The 23318-nt window shown below is 55.9% G+C and overlaps 2 protein-coding genes across 2 annotated transcripts in view; both read right to left on the bottom strand.

Moving 5' to 3' along the window:
* Nucleotides 1-64: 64 nt before the first annotated feature.
* CRYBA2 (crystallin beta A2) lies at nucleotides 65-3332 on the bottom strand. The gene is made up of 5 exons (XM_032638148.1): nucleotides 3297-3332; nucleotides 2947-3111; nucleotides 2044-2185; nucleotides 755-897; nucleotides 65-275 (listed from the first exon to the last, which is right to left on the bottom strand). The coding sequence occupies exons 2-5, from the start codon at nucleotides 3105-3107 to the stop codon at nucleotides 128-130; spliced, it is 594 nt and encodes a 197-aa protein (XP_032494039.1). The 5' UTR covers nucleotides 3108-3111; nucleotides 3297-3332; the 3' UTR covers nucleotides 65-127.
* A 9636-nt stretch (nucleotides 3333-12968) lies between these two features.
* Nucleotides 12969-23318, bottom strand: part of CFAP65 (cilia and flagella associated protein 65) — a 56387-nt gene continuing 46037 nt past the window's right edge. The window contains exons 23-35 of the mRNA XM_032636610.1: nucleotides 23123-23189; nucleotides 22865-22975; nucleotides 20315-20506; nucleotides 20048-20206; nucleotides 18741-18884; nucleotides 18411-18524; nucleotides 18111-18218; nucleotides 15990-16034; nucleotides 15550-15752; nucleotides 14967-15095; nucleotides 14038-14427; nucleotides 13216-13353; nucleotides 12969-13101 (exon numbers count right to left, since the gene is read on the bottom strand). Of these exons, the coding sequence (XP_032492501.1) occupies nucleotides 12969-13101; nucleotides 13216-13353; nucleotides 14038-14427; nucleotides 14967-15095; nucleotides 15550-15752; nucleotides 15990-16034; nucleotides 18111-18218; nucleotides 18411-18524; nucleotides 18741-18884; nucleotides 20048-20206; nucleotides 20315-20506; nucleotides 22865-22975; nucleotides 23123-23189 (1933 nt within the window). The remainder of the gene's footprint in view (nucleotides 13102-13215; nucleotides 13354-14037; nucleotides 14428-14966; nucleotides 15096-15549; nucleotides 15753-15989; nucleotides 16035-18110; nucleotides 18219-18410; nucleotides 18525-18740; nucleotides 18885-20047; nucleotides 20207-20314; nucleotides 20507-22864; nucleotides 22976-23122; nucleotides 23190-23318) is intronic.

The raw sequence follows: 23318 nt of genomic DNA, 5'->3' as shown, positions 1-23318 counted from the left end.
GAGAAGGACCCTCAGAAGGATAAGGATGGAGATTGCAAAGCAAGACACCAAAAAGGAGGCAAGAGGGGCAGGCAGGTTCAGGAGCCTTTATTGAGGGTCCTCATGGGAGGCGCCGGGGCTGTGGAGCCTAGTGCTGGACTCTCCGAATGGACTGCAGCTGCCCAGTGTGGGCCTGCGTGCCGAATTCACTGTAGTTACGGAACTCCCCGCTGTGGCGGTCCTGCTCCAATACATACTGGTAGCCCCGGTAGCCTGGGTACTGGTAGGCCACCCACCTAGGCCAGTGAAGGCACAGGGGTGGTAAGTAGGCTCTGCCCCCACCCCCCCATGTCCTCCACGGCTGGTCCTCCTTTCTCAGCTCCGAATCCCCAGCTCCAAAACTATGGCTTCTGTTTTCCCTACATGGATCTCTCCCTGCCCTGTCCACTGCTCCAGGTCTTCCTAACACCTTCTTCATCTTGTCTCCTATTCCCACCCTCCATCGCCCCCTCACCCATGTTTTCAATCCCTTCCTCTACCCCACGTTGCCCCCCTGACTCATTCTCCTATTACCTGCCCCATCCCTCCCAGTCTGTCTCCATCATCTCACTTCCCCTTGCCTCTCAGTCTCCCATGACCTCACTCCCCCTGTCCCCTAGCCCCCAGTGTCTCTCTTTATTGTGTCTCTTAGCACCCCCATCACTTTTCCCCACCCTCCTCCCTGGTCCCCACCCTCCTCCCTGCTCTTCTTCCCTGTTCCAGTCCCAGGACTCACGCTCCAGAGCTGACTTTGAGGGAACCCACATCCTTGCTGGCCCAGCCCATGGAAGGCAGGGATGGGTAGTCATCATTGAGTTCAAACTTGCAGCCCTGGAAGTTTTCCCCCTCAAAAAGTGTCACACGGCTGTCACTGTGGTTCTGAGGCACAAGAAAGTAGGGGTGGACAGGTCAGGCCCTCCAAAGAGGATACATTCTCAGCCCAACTCCCCCAACACTCTGCCCAGCATAAGCTGTAATGACACAGGGTCAATAAACACACCCAGAGTTCACTCCATCAGCTCCATATCAGTCTGGGAAGCTGGGATGCTCAGAGGTCCCCAGCCTGGTCCCTTCTATGGCTTTGGATTGAGGTGGTGAGACTGAGGGGGGTGTTCCCAGAGACACTTCCACATCAGGGGTAGAGAGCATCTTTTGACATATACATGTTTTGCAGGAGGAAAATCAGAGGTCCTGAGGGAAATCTGGTCCACTAAGCAAGACAGTTTCCCTAAGGAAGCATTGACTATCAATCCCCTGCCCAGCACCCTGGGCATAGCCTCTCATAGGGTAGGACCCAGAGAAGGGTGGAGAGAAAAGTCGGAACGTACAGGCCGGGGCATCAGTGTTTGTTGAGTCTGGGCTCCCATTGTCCCAGGGCCTTCCCCCTGCAGGGCTCCTTGGCCTCCTGGGATGGAGAAACTGGGCTGAGTCAGCACCTGCTTTCTGTCCTCCACCACACAGCCCCAGGCCTCACCAGTAGGGTAGATAAATCGGCAGAAATGGGAAGTGAGATCCTCCCCTCCAATGTATTTGATTCATTACCAACCCCTTCCCCCCAAACACACACACAGAGACTAACCCCTTCTCAGCCTTGATCCCTGATTGAGTTCTATTCTCATGTTAACCTTTGTGACCAGGGTCAAATCACTTTGCCCTCTGAGCCCCATTTCCACACCTATGTATGAGGTTAAGAGCAGTCACCCCACCTCACAGTGCCGTGTGACAACAGAAGCGCTCGCTGACATGTGCGGACCTGTGGACGACTGGGTGTGAGGAACGGGGCTCAAGACTGGCACGGTCTCGGGGCTGTCCGTGGTGCTGATTTCCGATGCTTGGCTTAGGCCCACGTTCCAAAATTTCTGAGACCTCTCTGGTTCTGGGAAGTAATGCCACTCCTACCCATCTAGGAGTTGTGTTTACACCCCCCCGTACAGTGAGTGGACAGTCTTTCCAGGTACTGTGGTGGGGCCGGGGCCTGGAGCTAGGAGCTAGGATGCAGAGGAGGAGGGGGAGGGCTGTGCTCACCGCGCAGAGCACTGGCCGGAAGGACAGCAGCTGGTCGCTGTGGTGGCCGCCACTGCCGCTCCAGGCACTCCAGCGAGGATAGTCGCCTTTCTCCAGAATGAACTGCTGTCCCTGGAAGTCGGGGTACTCGAAGGCCACCCAACTGGGGAAAGATAATGTAAGCTGCAAGGCATCTGCCTCATGCCTCATGCATTCCTCCCCCTCCCCCTTGCTTTTACAGAACCGATCTTTGTCTCCACCCAAGGCCTTTCCCTTAACACACCCATCACAAGGCAACCCAGCCCCTCTAGAGGCTAAAGACCCTAAACCGGCTGCTATCTGGGGTTTGAGGGGTCCAGGCTTCCAGCTCAGGGCCCCCAGGCTGCAAGGAATTTTCCAGTCCTCGAAGATCACCCGACCAAGCACTCCTACCGCAAGGATTTTGGCCCCTGCAAAGGTAGGTGTAGGAACCCCCCTAACCTGCGGTAGCAAACTGCAATAGCTCAGGGGCCTCAGCTTTCTTGAGGGCCCCAGTCTCTAGGAGACCGGGGTGGGGCGAGCGGAAGGGATTTGGCTTCTTTTGCTAAACGAAGCTTAGGGCCATCTAACTTTGGAAGGGACAGAATTACACTGGGAACCCCTTCAGGGTTCAGGCTGGCCCCACGGAGTCCCGCAAAGGGTCGCTTCTCGCCTTTATCCCTTTAGCTCACACGAGGATACAATCTGTCTCATGATTTGTTTTGGGGCAGGTGGGGAGTTTTGAGGACGCCTAGATATGTTCCACGTTGCTGGGTCTCTCTCAGCCAGGGCTTACATACAGTCTGGGGAATGGAGGACTGGGAGCCGAGGACCCCGTCTCGCAGCTTGCGCCAGGGGAGCCTGGTGCCCCCCAACCCAGCCCAACCGCGCCGGGGCATCACTCACGCGCCATTTTCCACCTTGACCGAGCGCACCCGGCGCAGGCCTACGCGCTCGCCGATGTTGGTGCAGTCGCTCAGCAGCCGGCTGCGGCGGCCCTGGAAGTCCTCCTCATCCCAAAGCGTGAGGCTGGCGGGCGCTGGGCCCTGCGCAGGGGCGCTGCTCATGCCGCTGCAGACAGGGACGGGACCAAGCGCTCAGCGTCTCGAGAGCCCACTCCCCGCCCAGGCCCGCCCAGGCCCGCCCAACCCCGATGGGAGGTGAAGGACCGCGGGCTGGACCCTGGCCGCTAGCGGCTTTTCCCCATCTCTTCCTCCCCGGCCCGAAGAGACCGCGCCCCAGCACCGAGTATTCACCGGGTGGGTGAGCGCGGTACTGACGGAAGCGGAGAGGCTGCGCGCGAGCTGGGCGGGCGTGCGGGGCTTTATACTAGGCCTCGCCCCCTCTCCGCACCCTCTCCCGCTGCGGTGGGGGGGAGCTGAGTCAGCGGGCAAGCTGCGGTCAGCTCTGGTGTCCCCGTGGCAGCCGCGGCCTCTCCCGCAACCGCTGACCTGGCCGCAGCCCTCGGGGATTACAATAGAAAGTGCTGAGACACATGTCCGGCGCTCGCCACAGCCGAGGCTGACTCCGCTTTTTCTTTTTGGGGGGCCTGAGCCAGGCCGAGACCTTCAGGGATAGAGGTACCAGGCCACCCGGTGGCCACCCCGCTAAAACCGCGCTTTCCTGGCTCGAGATGTGGAAGTTCTTCCCAGCGTCTAAACTCCTTTTCTTTAGAGGTCGAGGCCTCTCTTTGGGGCGACGCGAGGGAGGAAGTAGACAAGGCTCCCTATAAGAGACTTTCCTCACGACCCTCAGCCCTCTTTTCCCTGGAGGGTGGGCCATCGCGGCCCGTTTCTTCCCAAGATCGAGTCCCCGGACCCGGTGCTGAGCTCCCGAAGTTTTCTTGCGCGGAGGTGCTGAGAAGAGGCGATGACCAGGACTCGCCGCAAGGCGGCGCTAAGTGCAGGAAACGTAAAACGCCCAAGGGAAGGCACGGATTTGCAAAGCGTTCAGGGAGTGGCTCGCTACCGAACCTCTCAACCTCAGCGCAGCCGGAACCGTGGCGCTTCCAGCCACCCGACAGAGCTCCCAGTTTTGGGGCCTCCGGCCACGACGTCAGCCTGAGATCTAGCAGCTGATTATTGAGCGCCTAGTTCGGGCCAGACCCTCTACTCAGAGCTTTTACGTGCGTGATCTCAGCTAATTGTAGCACCGACCAGTTGAGGCAGGCGGTGTTATTGCCTTGCATTTCACAGATGATCCTGCGGCCCAGAAGGGTACCGGAAGGCAGTTGGGGAGGTGTCACAGCTGAGAAGCGGCCCAGTTGAGGTGTGAACCTGGGTTTCTGTTTTGACTATAAGGCTTACTTAGGCTCTTACCCCCAATCCCACTGCCTTGTAAGGTCGGGGGAGGGGGGAAGGTTGGGTGTGGGGAGGGAGAAATTTAGGGGGAAAGGCTTGGGGCCCCAGGGAAGTTCTAGGGAGAAATTTCCTCACAACTTGCAACAGAATTTCCTAACCTTCATGGCTGTCAAGGAGACACAAAGGCTCCTGGCAGAATTGTGAGTGTTCCTTAATGGAGGGCGTATTCCAGCAGAAGTGGAGGGGTGAGTAAGAAGGAAACTAATATTTTGTTGTTCCCATGAACCTTTTAGACTCAACAGTCCAAAGTGGTAAGTTTCGGTGAACAGATGTGGAAATTGAGGCTTGGGAGGTACAGGGCCTTTTCCAAGTCCACATGGCTAGCTAGTGTCAGAGCAAGATTAAAATTTAGACCTTTTGACTCCAAAGCCAGTGCTCTTGCCACCCAACCTCCTGTGACTAAAAGGGCTCACAGGCCAGATGCAGCTGCCCCAAATCCGGAAGTCTAGTTAAGCTGGCTTCTATGCTTTCTCCCAACTGCCAAGCTCACTCCAGCCTCAGAGCCTTTGCATTTGTTGCTCCTGTTACCTGGAGCGTCTTAGTCTCAAGATCTTGGCATGCTGGCTCCTTTCTTTACCACCTGGATGATGCTGTTCCTTACTGTCCATCACATCACCCTATTTTCTTTATAGCATTTATTACTCTGTAAAGTTGTCTTTTTCATCTTTTGTGTATGGCTGTACTGAGTGTTTCCTTTTGTACTAGACTGTAAGCTCCATTTAAAGGGGCAGGGGCTGTGTCAGTCTCGTTTTCAGTTGTTATCCTCCAACCTAGCACAGTGCTGGACACATAGTAGGTGCTCAATAAAACTTCTCGAATGAGTGAGTGAACAGGGTGGTCAGGTTGGGCCAAATGTCCATGGGGGAAGGGGTGTAGAGGAAATTCTCCAGTGAGAGTGGGGGGTGACGGTTTGCCCATCCCACAGACCTCCCCACCCCTGAACAGGCACTGGGGGAAATTAGAGTCTCCATTGAGTCTCACTTTTCACTGGTGAGTAATTGCTGTCAAGGATCACAACATGTGTGAAAGTGAATGCCAAAAGTACAAGGCCCTATAACATATAGAGTAAAGCCCAGTTTGGAGGTTTTAAGTCAGAGCAGGGACAGCCACAACCAGGTTTGACTGCAGATGTGGTCAGAACCATGCGCAGTCCCCTGACTCCCTATGCTAGAGGGGGTTTGGACAAATAGGGTATAATTTTCCCCAAACCCCAAAAGGGGAAATACAAGCTATAGAGGGAGGCAAGAAACAGTCCTGGGCTGTTCGTGACCCGGCAGTTTGTCTCGGTTTCACAAGTTAGGGCTATCGCAGCGGTGAGAAGTGAGGGACCGAATCTCTTCCCTTCCTTCTCTCTTCCTCCCCCATCTCTATCCAGCAATTCTGAATTATGCCACCAGGGGGGGCGCGCGGGCCGCTCTGGGTGGAACGCCGGAGCTGTGGGGACGGGGGGCGGGGAAAGGAAGCGGGAGTTGATCTGAGGCTGAGGTCGGGAGGGGCGCCCGTGGCGAGTGTGTCAGGCTGTGCGTCTGCGCTGGTCAGTGACGCGGTCACCCAGTCTAGTCCCGAGGGTGCGAGGGTGGCTGTCAGAGGGTGGACGCTGTGTTTTCGGGAGCTAGTGCTGGGAGGGCAGTTTCCGTGTTGGTGGGACCACCGTATTCCACAGGAGGAGTGTGTGTGTGTGTGTGTGTGTGTGTGTGTGTGTGTGTGTGTGTGTCATCGCTCCTCTCCTAGTCCTATATTCTGATCTTGGCTCTGCACTAAGTAGCTGTGTGGCACTAGCTAGCTTCTCCCCTCCTCTGACTCAGTTCCCTCATCGGGAAAATGGTGTGTAGGTCCCACTGCCAATACAGGAGAGTCCATGGCTTTCAGTTCTACCTGTCTTCACCAGCTCTCTCAGAAATGGGCACACCCACCGACACTGCCAATAGCCAGTTACCCAGATCTCTAGACTCTCTCAGGCTCCCCACATCCCTCCAGACCCCTCCCTGGCTCTGGGCCTCATAATCATCAAGAAAGGGAAGAATGAGCCACTGGGGGGAACGGGCTGTCAGTCAGCCCTTACAGGTGTGCTAGAATGGGGCTCCGGGATCCCTGTCCCTTTTCTCTACTATGGACCCCCTTCTGGCCTCCTTTCTCTACCAGGCTGGTCCACCTCCAGCCCCCCTTCCGTCCCCCAGCAGCTGGTCCTGTTTGTTTTCCCAGATCAGTTGTGCTCAGAGCTTCCTGAAGGATGGATGCACAGGTGGCTTTGTTTGCCGGCTCAGCACCCTCACCCCTTCCTTCTCCACATCCACAGCCTCAGCCTCCGGGCATGGGGAAGGGGGAGGAGTTAGACAAAAAAACAAGTGTCCCCAGGTCTACACATTCAAGAGACCTCACTCAAGATCTCGTAGGGAATCTCATTACCCGAAGAGAACTCCCCACCCCCACCCTGTCCAGTGCTTCATCTCATATAGGGACCTTTGGTCGCACTTAAGAATCCTCAGGACCCACCCCCCCATGATTCTGCCAAAGCACCCATCCCATAAGGTACACTAAGATCCCACAGAGAAGCCCTCAGACTCAGTCCTGTGTTCTCAGTGAGGCCCTGTATCCCACTCAGATCTCCATCCCATATGGGGAAATGTAGATCTGACAAAGAAACCCTTAAACCCAATCCTGGACTCTCATCCAGGTCTCCATCGCAGGTAAAATCCCCAGAGAAGTGACGTCTCGCTTGTATAGGACCCCATCCCTCGAGCAGCCCAACTTCACAGTACTGATGGGCAGCTTAGAGGGTCCTGGTGGCCAAAGTCTTCTCAAGTCGGCCTGCTCCCACCCCTTTCCCTCATTTCACTGGGAAATCAGCCAGGGCTTTGGTGACTGAAGGTGCAAATCCTGTGAATGTGGTGCCTTCCCCCACCCTGTACCATCACCAGCCCCTCCTTTGCAGCCCTGCTCCTCCACTCCCCACCCCCACCCCAGCTCCTGGGAGCCAGGAACAGCAGTGAGTACCTTCCCTGGGGCTGTGAGGTCTGGTCTCCTGGGAGACAGAGATAACGCGGGTGAGAGACTAGCTCAGCTCAGGCTGGGTCCGACAGCTGGGCCTGAAAGAGGTGGGTCCTGACGGGGTGAGAGCCCCACCCACACAGACTCATTGTCGTGTCCCTCTATCAACAGAGCCCCTCTTCTCTGCCCCTCAGTGGGGATGGAGAACTGGCCCCCATCCAGGGAGATGGGAGGCAGCTTTCACCACCACCCACTCACCCAGGCACAAAGCCACAGGGCTTGCACAGGGCGGCAGGGAGAGGGCACACACGTGCGCAGGTTCACATGGGCGGAAGCTACATGCATCACATGTGAACAGTCTCCTTCTAGGATTCAGTAGACACCTCAGTGGTCAAACTCATTTATGGGCAGACATTTGTTCACTCACTTATTCCTTAAATATTTAATAAAATGTACTATGTGCCAGGCACCGTGGTGGGTGCCTTGTGTACTTTCATGTGCACACAACCCACTCCACAGTTGCCTAGAGGAGATCATCTCAGTCACCCACTCAAGATCACACAGACACTGAAGGGTTAAGAGTGAGGGCTCTGGAGTCACACTGCTGCCTGGGTTCAAATCCAAGTTCCACTGCTTATAAATTGGATGAACTTGTCCTCCACTACTCAGATTTTCCCCCTGAAAAATGGGAATGATAGTTTTTAAAACTGTTGTAAAGATTTAAATGCCTGTAAAACCCAGAACTAGCCTGCAGTAGGCATCAAATAAATGTTCGCTGTTACAGCTGTGGTTATAACTGGCTTTGCTGCCTAGTTCTCCGTATCCCCCTGGGGCTGGGCTGGGTTGTAGGGAGGAGTCGGGTAGCAGGCATAGCGGCATCTCCTGTCCCGAGAAGCCAGCCTAGCACTCAGGATGGGGAGCCTTCCTGCTTCACTCCATTAGAGCCGCTCTACTGATGAGCTCAGTTGGAGAGGGTCGGGGGGTATCCCAATTTCCTTTGTTTTTGTTCAAATCTCTGCTGTCTGGGTGGAACCGGTGACCTGACTTCCGGTCCTGGTGCTTTTCCTGGCTCCATATGTGGCCTTGGGCAGGTCATTCCCCATCTTGGGGCCACAGTTTTGTACCTGAAAACTAAGCTAATTGCTGATCCTGGAAGGGCCTCCCAGCCCTGACTCCTGTGATCCTGTGATGCTTCGGGAAGGGAAGGCTCCCTTCCCTCCCCACCGAGCCTCTGCCTGCACCCCGACTCCCCACTCCCCACTTTTCTCACACACACCTGGCCTAGCCCGAATGAGGGGGTGAGTTGCCACTGTCGTCATGGGGACTAATCTCCGAGAAGGTCAGTGAGGCTCTGCTTCTGCCTCGGCTGGGTTGGGGATTAGCGCCTGTGTGCAAGCCCTCCCGTCCCCCCAGTGCCTCCACTCCCAGGTCTCCACACTGTTACATAGACCCTGGGCAGCCTCCACACCCAGAAGTTCCACGGCTGGGCCAGAATCAGCAGGTGGGTAGTGGGGCCAGGGCAGCTGCCACAGCTGTCTGTCCAGCTGTGGCCAAGAGAGAAAGCGGGAGAGATCGAGTCAGATCCATGCCCCTCACTACTCACATGGCCTGAGCTGTGTCCCTCTTCACCTTCTGCCCTTTAATGGGGGGAGATTGGTCTCCCAAGATAGGGGTATCACCTCTACTTCCAGCCCTGGCTCACGTTTGCCGGTCACATAGAAGCCACCTCTTTCTCCTTTGTTGTGGGTAATTTCCCCATCCCGACGTGGGGTGGGATGGAGGCTGTTTGCACATAGCCTCCCCCTTCCCCCTCACATGCTGTCTCTTCCATCCCTGGTTACCCTGACCTCTGACCCAGCAACTTCAAATCCCATCTCTCTGGAGTGTACATCCCTTGTTATCTCACACTGCCTCTGTATCTCTGGTCTCTCTCTAGCTCTCACTTTCACAATCTGGGGTCGGGGGGGAAGCGGTGTCTGCAGCCTCTCTGGACCCTGAAATCTTCCACACCCTCTGGGCTGCACCCTCTGTCTGTCCCTCTGTGCTTCTGCTTGGATTCTCCACTCTCTTGCTCATCCTTCTCCACTCTCCATTTCTCATGGGCAGGTCCCTGGTCCCCCTATGGCCAGCCACACTCCAACTGCTCTTTCCCTTTTTCCGCTTCCTCCATTACCTGTCCCCTCCCCCGCTCAGGGTGCTGACAGGGATGACAGGAAGCAGGCTCCGGCTTCGAGCAGGAAGGGGGAGGGGTGGGGGCCCGCCTCGAACACCAGCTGCTGAGCACCCCCTTCCCCAAGCCTTGCACCTGCAGGGCTGCCTGGCGCCTGGAGACTCCGCCCCTGGCCAGGCAGGGGAGGATGGACCTGGAGGAGAGGCCAGATCCTCGGCCACGTCCAGGAAATGCGGGTCTACGGGATGGGGGGAGTGGAGGTCTGGGGAAATTGCCGCCCCCCGCAGCGGGGGAAGAGGCAGTGGCTCTCTGTCACAAGGGCAGACCCCAGCCCACTGGTGGCCTCATTCTTCTCACCCCCCCCCAGGACTGCTGTGTGTGTGTGTGTGTGTTGGGGGACGGTCATTCCAAGGGGAGACCTTTTGTTGTGCAGCCCCAGAATCTGGAGTCCTAGCCAGAGGGGGAGTGCTCTAGCCACCTTCCATGTTTGGGGGAGGGGAGAGGAAGCCCTCAGAGACACAGGGAAGATGTGCCAGCACCAGGGCCAGGCGAATCAATCAGTGCCAGGCTGGGAGGCCAGGAGAGGGGCTGCACACACCCAGCCTGGGACCCATGGACTTCCCCTCGCCCTCACGGCCCAGGCTGTTGCACGGAGATTCAGCCTGCAGTCCACCCTCTCCCCGGACCTGCCTGGGATCTGTCAGAGCCATCTCACCCCTCCCCCTCCCTTTCTCTGTGCCAAGGACTCAGCAGATCCTGTGGAGTCTGCGGGTAGTTGGGTGAGGGGTGGCAGTGGAGTGGGGGGAAAGTGGAGGGGGAAAGCCAGCACCCCCAGGAACATTCAAATTGGAGTCAGAAGGGACCAGTGACTCCTGACCCTCATTCCCATCTCCCTGGGGACTGCCTTGGCCTGGGTGTGTGGGGTACAGTCCCTCCCCATAAAGCTTCCTCACCCTTAGGGGAAACTGGGCTCCTTACTGCTGTCCAAGGAGCCTTCCTTCCACCCCTGACCTACAACCGGCCCTTCCCTCCGGGGCTGGCTCAGCATCACCGTCAGTTTTGGGAGGTGGAATGGAGTACACCTGGAATCACAGGGCAGAGGCTCGACTGGGAGCTCAGACTGACCCCAGGCCTCGGTTCTAGGCTCTCCAACCAGGAGGCCAGGGGTCTACGGCAATCTTCATCCTCCTCCCCCGTGTCAGATCTTAACACTTTGAGTCACTGAAAAGGCGGGTGGTCTGTCCTAGGTTTGGGTTGTGGCTAATGACCCATGGACTCCCACCTAATCTGAGGGCCACTCAGACCTACCCCACCCCCAGCTGACTGAAACAAGAGGCCTCGGGATTATGAAGTTTGGGAAAGGCAGTGAGCTGCAGTGCCTGGGAACCCCATCAGGCAAGGGCTACCGGACCCCGTGTTTGTCCTTTTCGATCAGTCTGTCTGTCTTGAACATGGGAAGACTGAAGGATGGGTCAAGGAGATGGCAGGGAGTGAACCCTCAGGATGTCAGCACCAAAGATATGTGGAGGAGCTGGACTTGATCCACTGTGATTCTAGCTCCCCCCACCCAGATTTTCCACACCTCATAGCTGTTGTTCCAACCCCTTGAGAGCCTCAAACTTTCCAGGTCAGGGGCCTCAAAAGTATTGCTAAAAGCCCAGAAACTAGGGTATGGGGACTGGTGGGACCCACGCGGGAGGCCAGACCAACCCCCCTCATTGCGCAAATGGGGGATGGGGGTTGGAGGAAAGCCCGAGGAGAGGCCATGAAATGACTTGCCCAAGGCCACAGAAGTCGCTGGGACAGAGCCGGACTAGAAGGCGGGTTTTCACCTCCGGAAGGGCTCCTGACCAGGCCCACAGCCCCCCATGCCACCTCCGCCGGCCCGTATTACCCGGAATCGAGCCGGGCAGCCCAGGAATTGCGGACAGGACCAGGCAGTGCGGGCGGGGCCGGATGGGAGCCGGATCTCCCCGGGGAGCGGCGCACAGCCTCTCCGACCCTTATGGCGGCGGCGGCGGCGACAGGTGCTTGCGTGGCGATCGGGCCGGGCCCCCGGGCGGGTGCTGAGAGGCCGCCCCTGCCTCACGCGAGCCGAACGAACAAAACGCTCAGGTCCGGTTTGTGCGAGGGGCTCGTCGCGGGGCGGGAGCGGAGGGCCCGGGGCCAGGCTGTGGCCCTCGGTGGTCTCCTGGTCCTGGTCTTCGGCGAGCGCAGTGCGGCACAGCACTCCGCTAGCTGCCGCCCTCCCCTGCGCGCGTCTGCGGCTGACACGTCGGCGGCCGCAGTGGCCACTACAGGTGCGCACCTGGCCCGCCCCTCCCTTCCTGGCCACCCTCCACCCGGCCGGGCCCTGCCTGGCTTGGTCCCCAGCGCACGCCCCGGAGCTTGTGCCGGAGCCCCGGCTCAGCGCGCTTTATACGGCCTACTCAGTCCCCGCCCCTAGACACACACACACACACACACACACACACACACACACACACACACACACGCACACACACACACACGCACACACACACTCACACCTGTCCGGGCGCCCGTTTGCTCGAGGCAAATATTGACTCAGAGGAGGCGGAGCGCCCCTCTCCCCGCCCTCGCCTAGGCTTTGGGGCCGGAGCTCCTCCGAGGCCTTGGCGGTGGCGGTGGAGGGGGGGGTGTCGGGGACCTGGGCGCCTCTGGAACAACACCAGATGTCACTTTTCCACCCACCTGCCTCGGGGAGGGGAGGGGTGGAGCCGAGGACAGAGGCTGCCAGGCGGAGGTTAGGGGGAACCGGAGGTGGGTATCCTAGGGAAAGTGGGACATCCCCTGGTCTGGGGATTCAGATTCACGATGAGAGTCGTTTAGTAGGGTCTGTGGCCCGCTGTCTAGCGATGATCTCCACCCGCACCCCAGCTTCTAGTTCTTGGCCCTCCGCGAAGTGCCTCGATTTCCCAACCTCAGCAGAGTCCCAGGAGTCCGGCAGATGCCGAGAAAAAGCTAGAGGTGGAAGGGCCGAGCCTCAGAGCAAGCGCGGCGGGGAAAGGGTAGGGGTGGCAATCTTGCTCCGCGGCCACCTGCTGCGCAGACCAGGCCTGGCGCTCGGCTCCTGTCCACCCGGCTCTGCTGGGTCAAAGGCCAGCCAGGCCCCGCCCGAAGCGCCCCCCACTGGCCAGACCAGGTCCAGCGCCTGGCAGCGAGCAGCGAGAACTCTTGCCCACCTGCCGAGCGGAGTGGAGAGGCGCAACCTCCCAGCCCCTAAGTCTCCAATGAGTCGAGGCGGTCCACCTTGGCCGCTTCCACCATCTGTCCCTCTGAGACCGCGCGCGCGAGTTCTTGTCGCGTCGGGGAAATAAAGTTAAGGCAGATATAGAAATAAAGCTATAGATGCTTTACTGGGGGGTGATGGAGAGGGGGGCGGGAGGAACCTAGAGCTGCAAGTCGGAGGGGGTGGGCGCTGGCGTCTGCAAACAGTTGGTGGGGGGCGGCTCAGTCGAGCCGGGCATCTCCGCTTGCTGCGGCCCCGGGGACGCCGCCGGCAGCGAGTCGGGAGTCAGAATCCTGCATGACAGAAAGCTCCAGGTAGGGGGGGTCGGGGAGAGCCTTCCCGCCGAGCCTGCCCGTCCCTGCAGCCCCTCACGCCCCTCCAGCGGCCGCTGGCCCGGGCCCCCCCACCTGGGAACGCTGAGCGGCGGCAGGGCGATGACGCGTGGCCGCGAAGTGAGCACCACCTCCCCGCGGCTCGCCTCCACCAGGATGTTCTGGATCATGTTCTCCAGCAGCGCCTCCTGCAGGCTAACGAAAGCCGGGAGCCTACGGGGCGGGAGGCGGGGGCGCCGGGGTCAGCGCCGCCACCGACCGCGCTCTGGTCCTCCGCTGGCCTCCTCTGGGCTGTATCGTTTGCCGCGTGCTCTACGTGGATTCTCATTTTAACTCCCCGCCCTCCCAACACTATGAGGCATCCTTGTTCCAGTTTTACAGACGTTCAAACTACGGCTTAAACAGACCAAGTTGCCAAACGTCACGCTGCTGGTACACGTGGTGGGATTCGAACCCAGGGAATCGGAGTCCCCATCCCAGGGCCAGGGTTGGGGAAAGGCATCGAGCGGTGAGACGGTGCAGAAGGGACTCCTGGGGAATCCCACCACGGACAGAAAACCCCAGAGCAGCCCCAGGGAAAGGCGGTGCAAGAAGAGGTGGTACTTTTCTCCTGGCTTTAAAAACTCATTTAAGAGACTTTGACGGCTATAATCACCCTCCTGGAAGTGGAGTGATGGTAAACGTTAATAGTCTGCTCTTGGAGAAGAAAATTAAAGCTTGGATCGCCATTTCGTAAATACGCCCACTGAGGCCTTAAGCGTCCAACAGTGATGTCAATGAACACTGAGTTGGAAAGAGAAGCTCACACAGGTAGAGCCCCAGCACACCATTGCCTCCTAGGATCCTTCTGCACTTGACCCCGCCCCCCCCAACCCTCACCGTGGTCTGGCTGCTTACCGGCTGATGGCCTCCTTCTCATCCTGCTCTTGCTTCTCCTTCAGTGAGACCTTCAGCTGTTGCTGCCACTGCCATTTCAGGGACTCCTGGGACGTGGGCTGCAGCGTGGGCTTCGGCTCCGTCCAGGGCAACTTCTCTTCCTCCTCCTCCAGGTCCTCCTCTCCCGCCTCTTCCTTCTTCCTCAGCCTCCGTTTGTCTTCCGCCTCCTCTTTGTCTTCGCTGACCTCAGAGCTGCTGGAGGACTGAGACGTGGCTGGAGCTAAGTGCAGGCTGCCGTTCTGGGCTGTGAACCTTGCCGACTGCTCATTCCAGAACTGGCAGAAGTAAGGCATTTGCTCCACCAGGTTTCGGTCCACAGCCTCATGGAAGATCTTGTCCTCCAGCAGACCCCTGGGTGGCAGGGAGGAGGAGAAGGTCCTCACTGAGAGGGCTTGCGGCCCCCTGTGGGGGGCTCTGGCTTCAGGGGTTCCCCAAGGGGTGGTTCTTGGCTACTGTGTCTACAAACAGGTGCTAGGTGTGGGGAGGGGAGCCCCTGATCAGTTGCTCCCTCCCATTCCTTCTTTAGATAAAGGCATCTCTGGGCCCCGTGGATTCTTAAAGGTGAACATTTTATGGTAGAGGAAGAGCCAGGATGTCAGAGTTACACAGATGAGGCCCGGAGCCCTGGAGAGACAGTGAACTGGCTCCAGACCACATCTACCAGCCATGACAAGGCAGAACTCGGGACCCAGCCCTGAGGATCCCTCCAGCCAGCACCATTAGAGCGGTACCGTCCTCAAGGGCCTGGGACCACCAGTGGAAGGATCTTGTGAGGAAGTTCTATCTTTCAGGAAAGGAAGGGCTGGGATTTCAGGGGCTTTGGGTGGACCCAGAATTGACGAATGAACTAGGGAGATGGAGGTGTGAGCGTTTAGGGGGTGGGTGGTCACCTGATTATGGTGGTGAGACAGTCAGTCAGGAGCTGCTTCTCCTGCTTGGAGACAGGGGCCCACTTGTCCGTGGATACTTCCTCACCAGCCTCCAACTCCTCCCTGGGGTACTTCCTCTTTGGCAGCTCCCTGGGGCAGGCCGTGGCATTCTGAGTGGCCTGGGCAAGCCACCACGCTGGGGTCGGGGGGCATGAGCAGTGATGGCGGCTGCCCAGTCATGAGGACACAGGTGAGTTTGGGGCTCCCCCAGCCTTAATCCAACATAGTGCTACTGCATTTGGGGAACCAAGCCCGACTCTCAGAGTTGGCACAAGACCTGGAGGGGCTCCAAGTTGGAAAGGGAAGGAAGGAGGGGAGGCAGGGAGGCCTAAGTGGGTTCCCCAGGGGCTCTGGCTCTTTGCCCCCTCCTCATAAGGGCCTAACAGTAACGGGGGCATTCTGGGCCCAGCAGTGCCCCAGAAGTCCCAGGGATACTGCACGTGCTTCAAGCCCTCAGCAAGGGTTAGGTCTGGGCAGTCCTGTTCTAGAGCGGGAGGGTGGCAGAGAGCAGAGCAAGCAGACCCCTCCCTCCCTGAGAGTTCACCGGTGCAAGAAGTGGCGGGGAAAGTCAGAGAAGAAGTTGGCCAGGAAGTAGTCGGTGGCATGGGCGCGGGCAGTGAGGCCTAAGCTGAGCATCCCTGGCGAGGGCGGCTGGGGGCATGGCCAGCGCGTCTCCTCCTTTGCGATCTTAAGGCTCCAGCTGGTTGGGCAGTTGAGACACCACTGGTTCTTGATGGGGGGCAGCGTCTTTGGGAAAGGGGAGGCATGGATGACAGGGGCTTAGGGACTGCACTCCCATCACTGATGGGTCCCTAGCCCCCCAACCAGGTCTTTTGTGACACCCCTGGCATTTCATCCGCACCCATTGGCACTTTCATCCCTCCCTTCCAGGAGACTAGACCAGAGGTTGGACGTCTCTCTGGAGAGGAAGCAAGGATCCTCTCAAGTTATCCCAAGGAGACAGGCCTGGGCTTATGTCCTCACCCTGTACTTGCTCACAGGTTCACAAGCTGTACAACACGCCCTTCTCTGTGGAAGCAAAGAGACCCCGTGCTTAGGACGCAAGAGGCCTAGAGGGACTCCCCTCTTCCTCCCCTTCCTGCTGACCCACGGAGGGCCTGAAATCAATGTCAGCACCTGCTGCCCCCTTGGTTCTGCCCAACTCCCAGCCACACCCTCTTCCAGAACCTTCCCTAGGGAAGTGCTGCCTGCAGACTTGGAAAATCTGGTTACCTAACTAAAGGAAAGAAATGGAGATGCCACCAAACAATGCAGGCTGCCCCAAGGGTACTTGTCTGGTGCCCTGGAGCTTTGTGGTTTGGCTTGATAAGGAAACAGCCTTCCTTATTAAGCCTTAATTCAGAAATCCCTTCTCCCATAGCCCTCAAGACATGATTTGCCTTCACAGTTGGGCCAGAGGTTCAGAGGGGAGTAGTGTCTCCCTGGGGGTTCAGTGTGGAGTACACAGGGGTGATCGAGGTACAAGAATGCAACCGTGGGGACTTCCCTGCTGGCGCAGTGGTTAAGAATACGCCTGCCAATGCAAGGGTCATGGGTTTGAGCTCTGGTCGGGGAAGATGCCACGTGCTGGAGAGCAACTAAGCCCGTGCGCCACATCTACTGAGCCTGCGCGCCACAGCTACTGAGGCCCGCGTGCCTAGAGCCCGTGCTCCGCAACAAGAGAAGCCACTGCAATAAGAAGCAACACAACGAAGAGTAGACCCTGCTCACTGCAACTAGAGAAAGCCCGCATGTAGCAATGAAGACCCAACGCAGACAAAAAAAAAGAATGCAACCGTGGGGAGGAGGATCCAAGGTGGATACTTTGTATCAATTATTATCAGTCTCCCCTGCATAAATAGTAATAGCCCATGTTTAGCGAGTGCTTACTGGGCGCCAGGCACTGTTGTAGGCACTTTACATGCATTAACTCATTTAATCCTCGCAGCAGTGCCACAAAGCAGATAACAATTTATTCACATTTTAAAATATTTTGGGGCTTCCATGGTGGTACAGTGGTTAAGAATCCGTCTGCCAATGAAGGGGACACGAGTTTGAGCCCTGGTCTGGGAAGATCCCACATGCCACATAGCAACTAAGCCCGTGTGCCACAGCTACTGAGCTTGCGCTCTAGAGCCTGTGAACCACAACTACTGAGCCCGCGTGCCACAACTACTGAAGTCCTCGCGCCTACAGCCGGTGCTCCGCAACAAGAGAAGCCACCGCAATGAGAAGCCCATGCACCGCAATGAAGAGTAGCCCCCGCTCGCCGCAACTAGAGAAAGCCCGCATGCAGCAATGAAAACCCAATGCAGCCAAAAATAAATAAATAAAATAAATTTTAAAAAGAATAAAATAAAATATTTTAACAACTTTTCTTTGAACATTTTTTTTTTGGCCATGCTGCACAGCTTGTGGGATCTCCGTTCCCTGACCAGGGATTGAACCCGGGCCATGGCAGTGGAAGCCCAGAATCCTAACCACTAGGCCACCAGGGAACTCCCTTTTTAACCTTCTTAATATGGAAAATTTCAAAAGTATACAAAAGTGGAGAGAGTGCTACAAAGAATCTTCCATTACCCCCCACCCAGCTTCAGCAATTAGCAGTTCATGGCCAATTTTGTCTCATCTATAACTCATCTCTGATTATCTTGAAGCCAGTCTCAGATGTCGTATTACCCCCCATTATACAGTTGAGGGAACTAAGAGGTTAAATAACTTGACTAAGATCACAGAGCTAGAAATCATCAAAGTCAGGAAACAAACCCGGGCAATTTGTTTCCAGAGCCTGTACCTGAAACCACTACACCACACTCTCTTCCATCAGAAGGTGAGCTCTGCCTGGTTTCCCCTGGGTCCCCAGTGTCCAGCACTGGGTGGGTATTCATTAAATACAGGCTACATGAAGCAGGGAATGGTCAGCCAGCTTTCAGTATCCAGAGAGTCTCTTGGGGATGTGCTATGCTTAGCCTAATGAAAGAAATCTAATCTCTTAAGTCAGGCTGACCAGTTTTTTAGGACCACCTCGGATCACCACCTGTGTCCCCTCTGGCAAGGCCAATCGGAAAGCTCTGTGGTGTTCAAAGCCCACCCTGCCCTCATCACCTTTGCTTTCCTATCTGTGATGGTGAACTCCACTTCCTGCCGCACCTTCTCGTCCTCCCAGTCCTGCAGTTCCTTTCGGTACTGAGTCAGGAGTTTCTGCCGGTACACCTGTGGCTCAGGACAAGGAGAGAGAAGACCAAGGTCTGGAGGGCCTTGGCCTGGGTCTGTGCTGTGGGCCCACCACTCTTCCAGAGGTTGGCATTTGCTTCTCTCTGGGGGTCTAGGGATCTCACAGACCACCCCACACCTCAAGACTGGGAGCTGCGCACCATCCCAGCTTCTCGCTAAGGCTGATCCTACCTTGCATACCAGGTCCATGCTATAGAAGCTGGCATGCACTGAGGCCTTCAGGGTCACCACAAACGGGATCGTCTCTTCGGGAGCCACCTTTCCACTCATAGGACTCACAGACACCTATTTATTTGGGGAAGGAGTCTCTGGAGCTTCACAGGGATTGTATGGGACAAGATGGGATAGGGGGTGGGATGGGGTGGGATGGGATGGGATGGGGTGGGATGGGGTGGGATGGGATGGGATGGCATGGGATGGGGTGGAATGGGGTGGGATGGGACGGGGTGAGTCTAGAGCCCCTCTGGAGGTTCTCATTCTGCAAACACAGGGAACTCTCACCTCCCCAAAGTCTAGAGCCTTCCACTGCCAGACAAAGACAATTGTCTCATTCTTGGAGATGTTGTTGAGGAACAGCAGACGGCTGCACTTGCTCTGCACAGGAATGTTCCCCAGGGAGATATGAGACTGGGACAGGAAGACGTTCTGCTGGTGGGGACAACACGGCAGCAACTTCGGGAGGTGAAGAAATACTAAGCATAGCAACCACTACCAGTCACTGAGTGCTTTCAACAGGCCAGGTACCACTGTAGGCAACTGACATGCATTTGATCCTCACAGTGGCCCAATATATAGGCTACTACTATATATAGGCACTACTAACCATCTTCACTTTATAGATGTGCTGCTAAGGTTCAGAGAGCATAAATACTTTTCCAAAGGTCTCTCACAGGCACAGCTGGGATAAACCCTGACAGTCTCACTCTAAAGCCTATGATTTTGACCATTAAAATAGGCTTGGAAGGGCTGAGAAATCAGAATTTGCTTAGAGAAGGCAGAAGTAAAGCCGACAAAGTTTGTCTCTGAAGGATGGTTGTAAATTAGTAGGTGATCAGCTGTTGGCACCTTCACTGGGCACACAGCAGGAGCTGTGTTCTAGGGGTATCTGGAAAGATTGAGGCCGTGGAAGGGGCACTTTCTCTCTGTCTAGACCCTGAATGCCTCCAGAGCTGAGACTTTGTCGGGCTCTTCTCTGTGACCCCACAGTACTCATCCTTCAGTAAGAGTCCAAAGAGGGTAGGAGTGGAAGAGTGGACAGGCAGATGTATTGGTGGATAGTAACTGGATGAGTGCATGGATGGATGGATGGAGAGATACATGGATGAATAAACAGGCATGTGGATCAGTGAGGAAATGGATGGATGTGTCAGACCTCCCAACAGCGAGGAGTGTGTGAACTAAAGGTAGTGTTACTGACCCTAGATATTTCAGCAAAATCCACCTACGTCCAGGGGAGAGACTGTTCTATATGAAGATAATATCTCAGTGCCCTAGAATGGCAGAGCTTCTTTTTACTCTTTTCAATACCTCCATCCCAATGCCCAGAGGCAAGGGCGGGTGGAGGGCCCTGCAGCAGGTGGAGTGGCTGGAGCAGGAACACCTGTGGGCACTAGGTGGCAGGGTAAGCCTCTCATGGAGCTGGTGCTGCCTCCTAAATCTGGAGGAGGGCTGGTTCCAGGTTCACCTCTGTATCCCTCCCTTCTCAACTCCATCTCTTCTTTCGCAGCCTCCCCACCCCTCCGCAGTGGACACCCTGGACCCTCAGTCTCCTCCTAGGCCTCAGGCCTTCCCAGATCCCTTCCCCCTACCTGTCCAGGAACCATCAGCCTCGAGTGGATGGAGCTATTGTCCCATGAGGAGATGTTGTGGAATGGGGCTGTGTCGCCCATGATGTGAGGGTCATAGCCCACTCCCTGGAAGCGGATGATGGCTGAGTTCCATCCCAGGATGTGTATGGGCACATCCACCTGGGAAGTTAGGAAGGTGGGGGAAGGCACTGGTCAGAGCAAGGCCTGCTGGGGAGGCCACCTCCAACCCCCCGCCCCAAGCCCGTGTTAGCCCAGGCTGCTGCTCACCATGTAGGTCTTGGCCTCAATAGGTGAGAAGATCCAGAAGACGCGAGCAGTTGTGCCTGGCTGGATCTCCCCTTTGGGGTTGAGGCAGCAGAAGACGGGGTGATCAAAATTTTTTTCCTGAACCTGCGACAGGATGCTGGTCTGGATCTCATATGTCACGGGCACCGAGCCACCGTTATACAGCTCATAAATCTGCAGGGGGAAGGAACAGGGAAATCTCCACACCAGCTCTGGGCTGCAATGCAGAGAGCCTGGGATTCTGTGTCCACTGTAGGAGGGCAGGTTGATCCCCATGATGTCACCCTTACAGTCCCAGAGCTCCCTTAAATACCTCTGATTTCCCGTATGGCTTGATCACCCAAGAAGTATATAACTATATTTTCAACCTGTGACATTTAAGTATAATCTGTAATTCTTATTTTATTTGCTCTCAACTTACCTTAGTCAAGGTATAAGGGGACACTAATGCTTGTGTCCCTAGTGTTGGAATTCAGGGGGATGTCCATGCATACACCATCCAGACCCTTCATCGTTTTCTAAGCTCTCATTCTAATTACCTGTGAGGCTGCCACTCCATGTCTGCCATTAGAGGTCGTTGTGCTTACGGGCAGATAAGGGAGCAGAAGGAAGATATGAGGTCCCCCAAGACTAACTCCACAGTTGGGGAATCACAGAACGGCCTGCCTGAAACCAGAGATCTGGTCCAAGCCTCCATGTTAGAGATGAGAAAACGGAAGACAGTGAGAATAAAGAGTTTGTCTGGATTTAGGTCCAGCCCCTCATCTTTCTCAGCACCCACCCCTGAATGCGCTGATGCTCTTTCTCTAGCTTGGACCACCCTCTGAGCTTCAGACCTGGTATCCAACTACTACTAAACAACTCCTCCTGGTTGTCTCATAGGCCTCTTAAATTCAGCCAAAACCCAACTCTTCACTCTAAAACCTATTCCTCCCCCTAGTGTATCTTGTTTCAGCAAATGGCACTACATATTTCCAGTGGCTCAAACTAGGAATCCAATACATTTTTCGTCCATCCCTTTCTCTTACTTCCCAGATCCAATCCCCAGCAAGTCCCAGGGATTCTGTCTTCAAAATGTAAATTAAATCTGTTCACTTCTCTGTTTCCTCTGCTCTCTTGCATGTCCAGGCCACCATCTTTCATCATCTTACGAACGAAAAAGGAAGTTTGGCTGTAGTTGTGGAGTTTGGCTGGAGGTACAACTGGGTCTTCTCCAGATCTGGGGGCCTTTTCCATTGTCTATGTTCAGGGCCATGGGGGAGTGGTCTGATCTCTCTGGAAAGCTTTCCAGGAGGCATGTGAGTCTCTGCCTTCTCTTTTGAGGGTCTGGGCTTCTGGGTGGGGCTTCTGGGAAGCCAGTGGTGTAAAGGGTGGTGTAAGGCAGTGGGCAGAGCTCGGGACTATGAGATCCCCTCTCAGGTCTAGGAAGCCCATTCCTGTGCCTCTCGGCTGAGTGGCTAGAGGCCCCTGCCCAGAAACACAAGGGCTTCTCGATTGTTAGAAATTTCAGAGTGATGAAGTGTTTGTGAAAATACTATATCCTCTCTTGGAGATTTCCAATGTACATTTTCAGAACAAAGGAAACTGATTCCTTCCAATTAATAAATAAAATTCTATAGCTTTGAGGATTTACATTCTAGCTTTTCATGCTCCAGACAGATGCCCTTTTTGGGGCAGTGATTTTCAAACTGTGACTGAGACCCATTAGTAAGCAGGTCATGAAACCAATTTATCAGGTCATGTCCAGCATTTAAAAAATGGAACAGGGCTTCCCTGGTGGTGCAGTGGTTAAGAACACGCCTGCCAATGCAGGGGACACGGGTTCGAGCCCTGGTCCTGGAAGATCCCACGTGCCACGGAGCAACTAAGCCCGTGCGCCACAACTACTGAGCCTGCGCTCTAGAGCCCGTGAGCCACAACTAATGAGCCCGCACGCCACAACTACTGAAGCCCGTGCGCCTAGAGCCTGTGCTCCGCAACAAGAGAAGCCACCGCAATGAGAAGCCTGCGCACTGCAACGAACAGCAGCCCCCGCTCGCCGCAACTAGAAGGAAGCCCGCGTGCAGCAATGAAGACCCAACACAGCCAAAAATAAAAATAAGTAAAATAAAATAAATAAAACATTTTAAAAAATGGAACAGAATAAAATAAAAAAGAAAACATCAGAGTACTTAGCATGGAGTGGTGCACGTACTGATTTGTTTTGTTTCAGTTGTATGTGTATGTATGTATTGGGTTTTCCAAAATATATTAGTATGGCTCATGGTCAAAGAAGTTTGAAAAACCCTGTGTTAGAGGAAGGAACTCCCTGCTTTTGCATGGGAATGAGGCCTGGCAAAAGGTTTAGAACCAGTGCCAAGAAGCTGAAGCCTCTTGCCTTGGGTCTCTCCCAGTTGCCCAGTCTTGGGGTTCAACCTGTCACCCCACCTCTTAGAGTGAGGGCAGGGTCCTTGTCATCCTGTCAAGGGCTGATACAGATACACAGAGATCAATACTGAAGCCTCCTGGTGACCAGGACAATGTACCACTGACCTGCCTTGGGGGCAGTGTGTCGCCGATGGGGACGGGGATGAACTGATGGCTGGTGGAAGTGAAGTGCACGTACTTCTGCTCCAGCTTCACTGTCACACCTATGAAATTTAGCTGGAAATAGAAAGCCTGTGAGTAGCATCCTTCCCTGGGAGGAACTGAAGTACCCAGCAGAGAGATCTGGACCCCATCTCTCTGGGGAGCACCGCTCCCTGTGCCTCTCTCTTGGTTTTCCAGGACAGGACCAGGGCTGGGCCTCACCAGGATCTCCCGGCCATGGGACACCTTGAAGAGGACCGGGAGGCGATCAGTGCCAATGAACAGGTGGCTGGAAGGGAAGAGAGAGTCTGGGATGAGTTACTGAGCCCTGGTACGAGTGGAAGAACAAGCGGTCATGGCACACCTATGGCTTTGGGGCAGCTATGTGGAAACCCTTGAGCTGGGATGGGGCAAGAGG

This window comes from Phocoena sinus, chromosome 7 (genome assembly GCF_008692025.1).
Source record: "Phocoena sinus isolate mPhoSin1 chromosome 7, mPhoSin1.pri, whole genome shotgun sequence".
Classification (NCBI taxonomy): Eukaryota; Metazoa; Chordata; class Mammalia; order Artiodactyla; family Phocoenidae; genus Phocoena; species Phocoena sinus.
The sequence above is the reverse complement of the archived record's forward strand: the minus strand, read 5'-3'. Positions and strand labels throughout refer to the sequence as shown.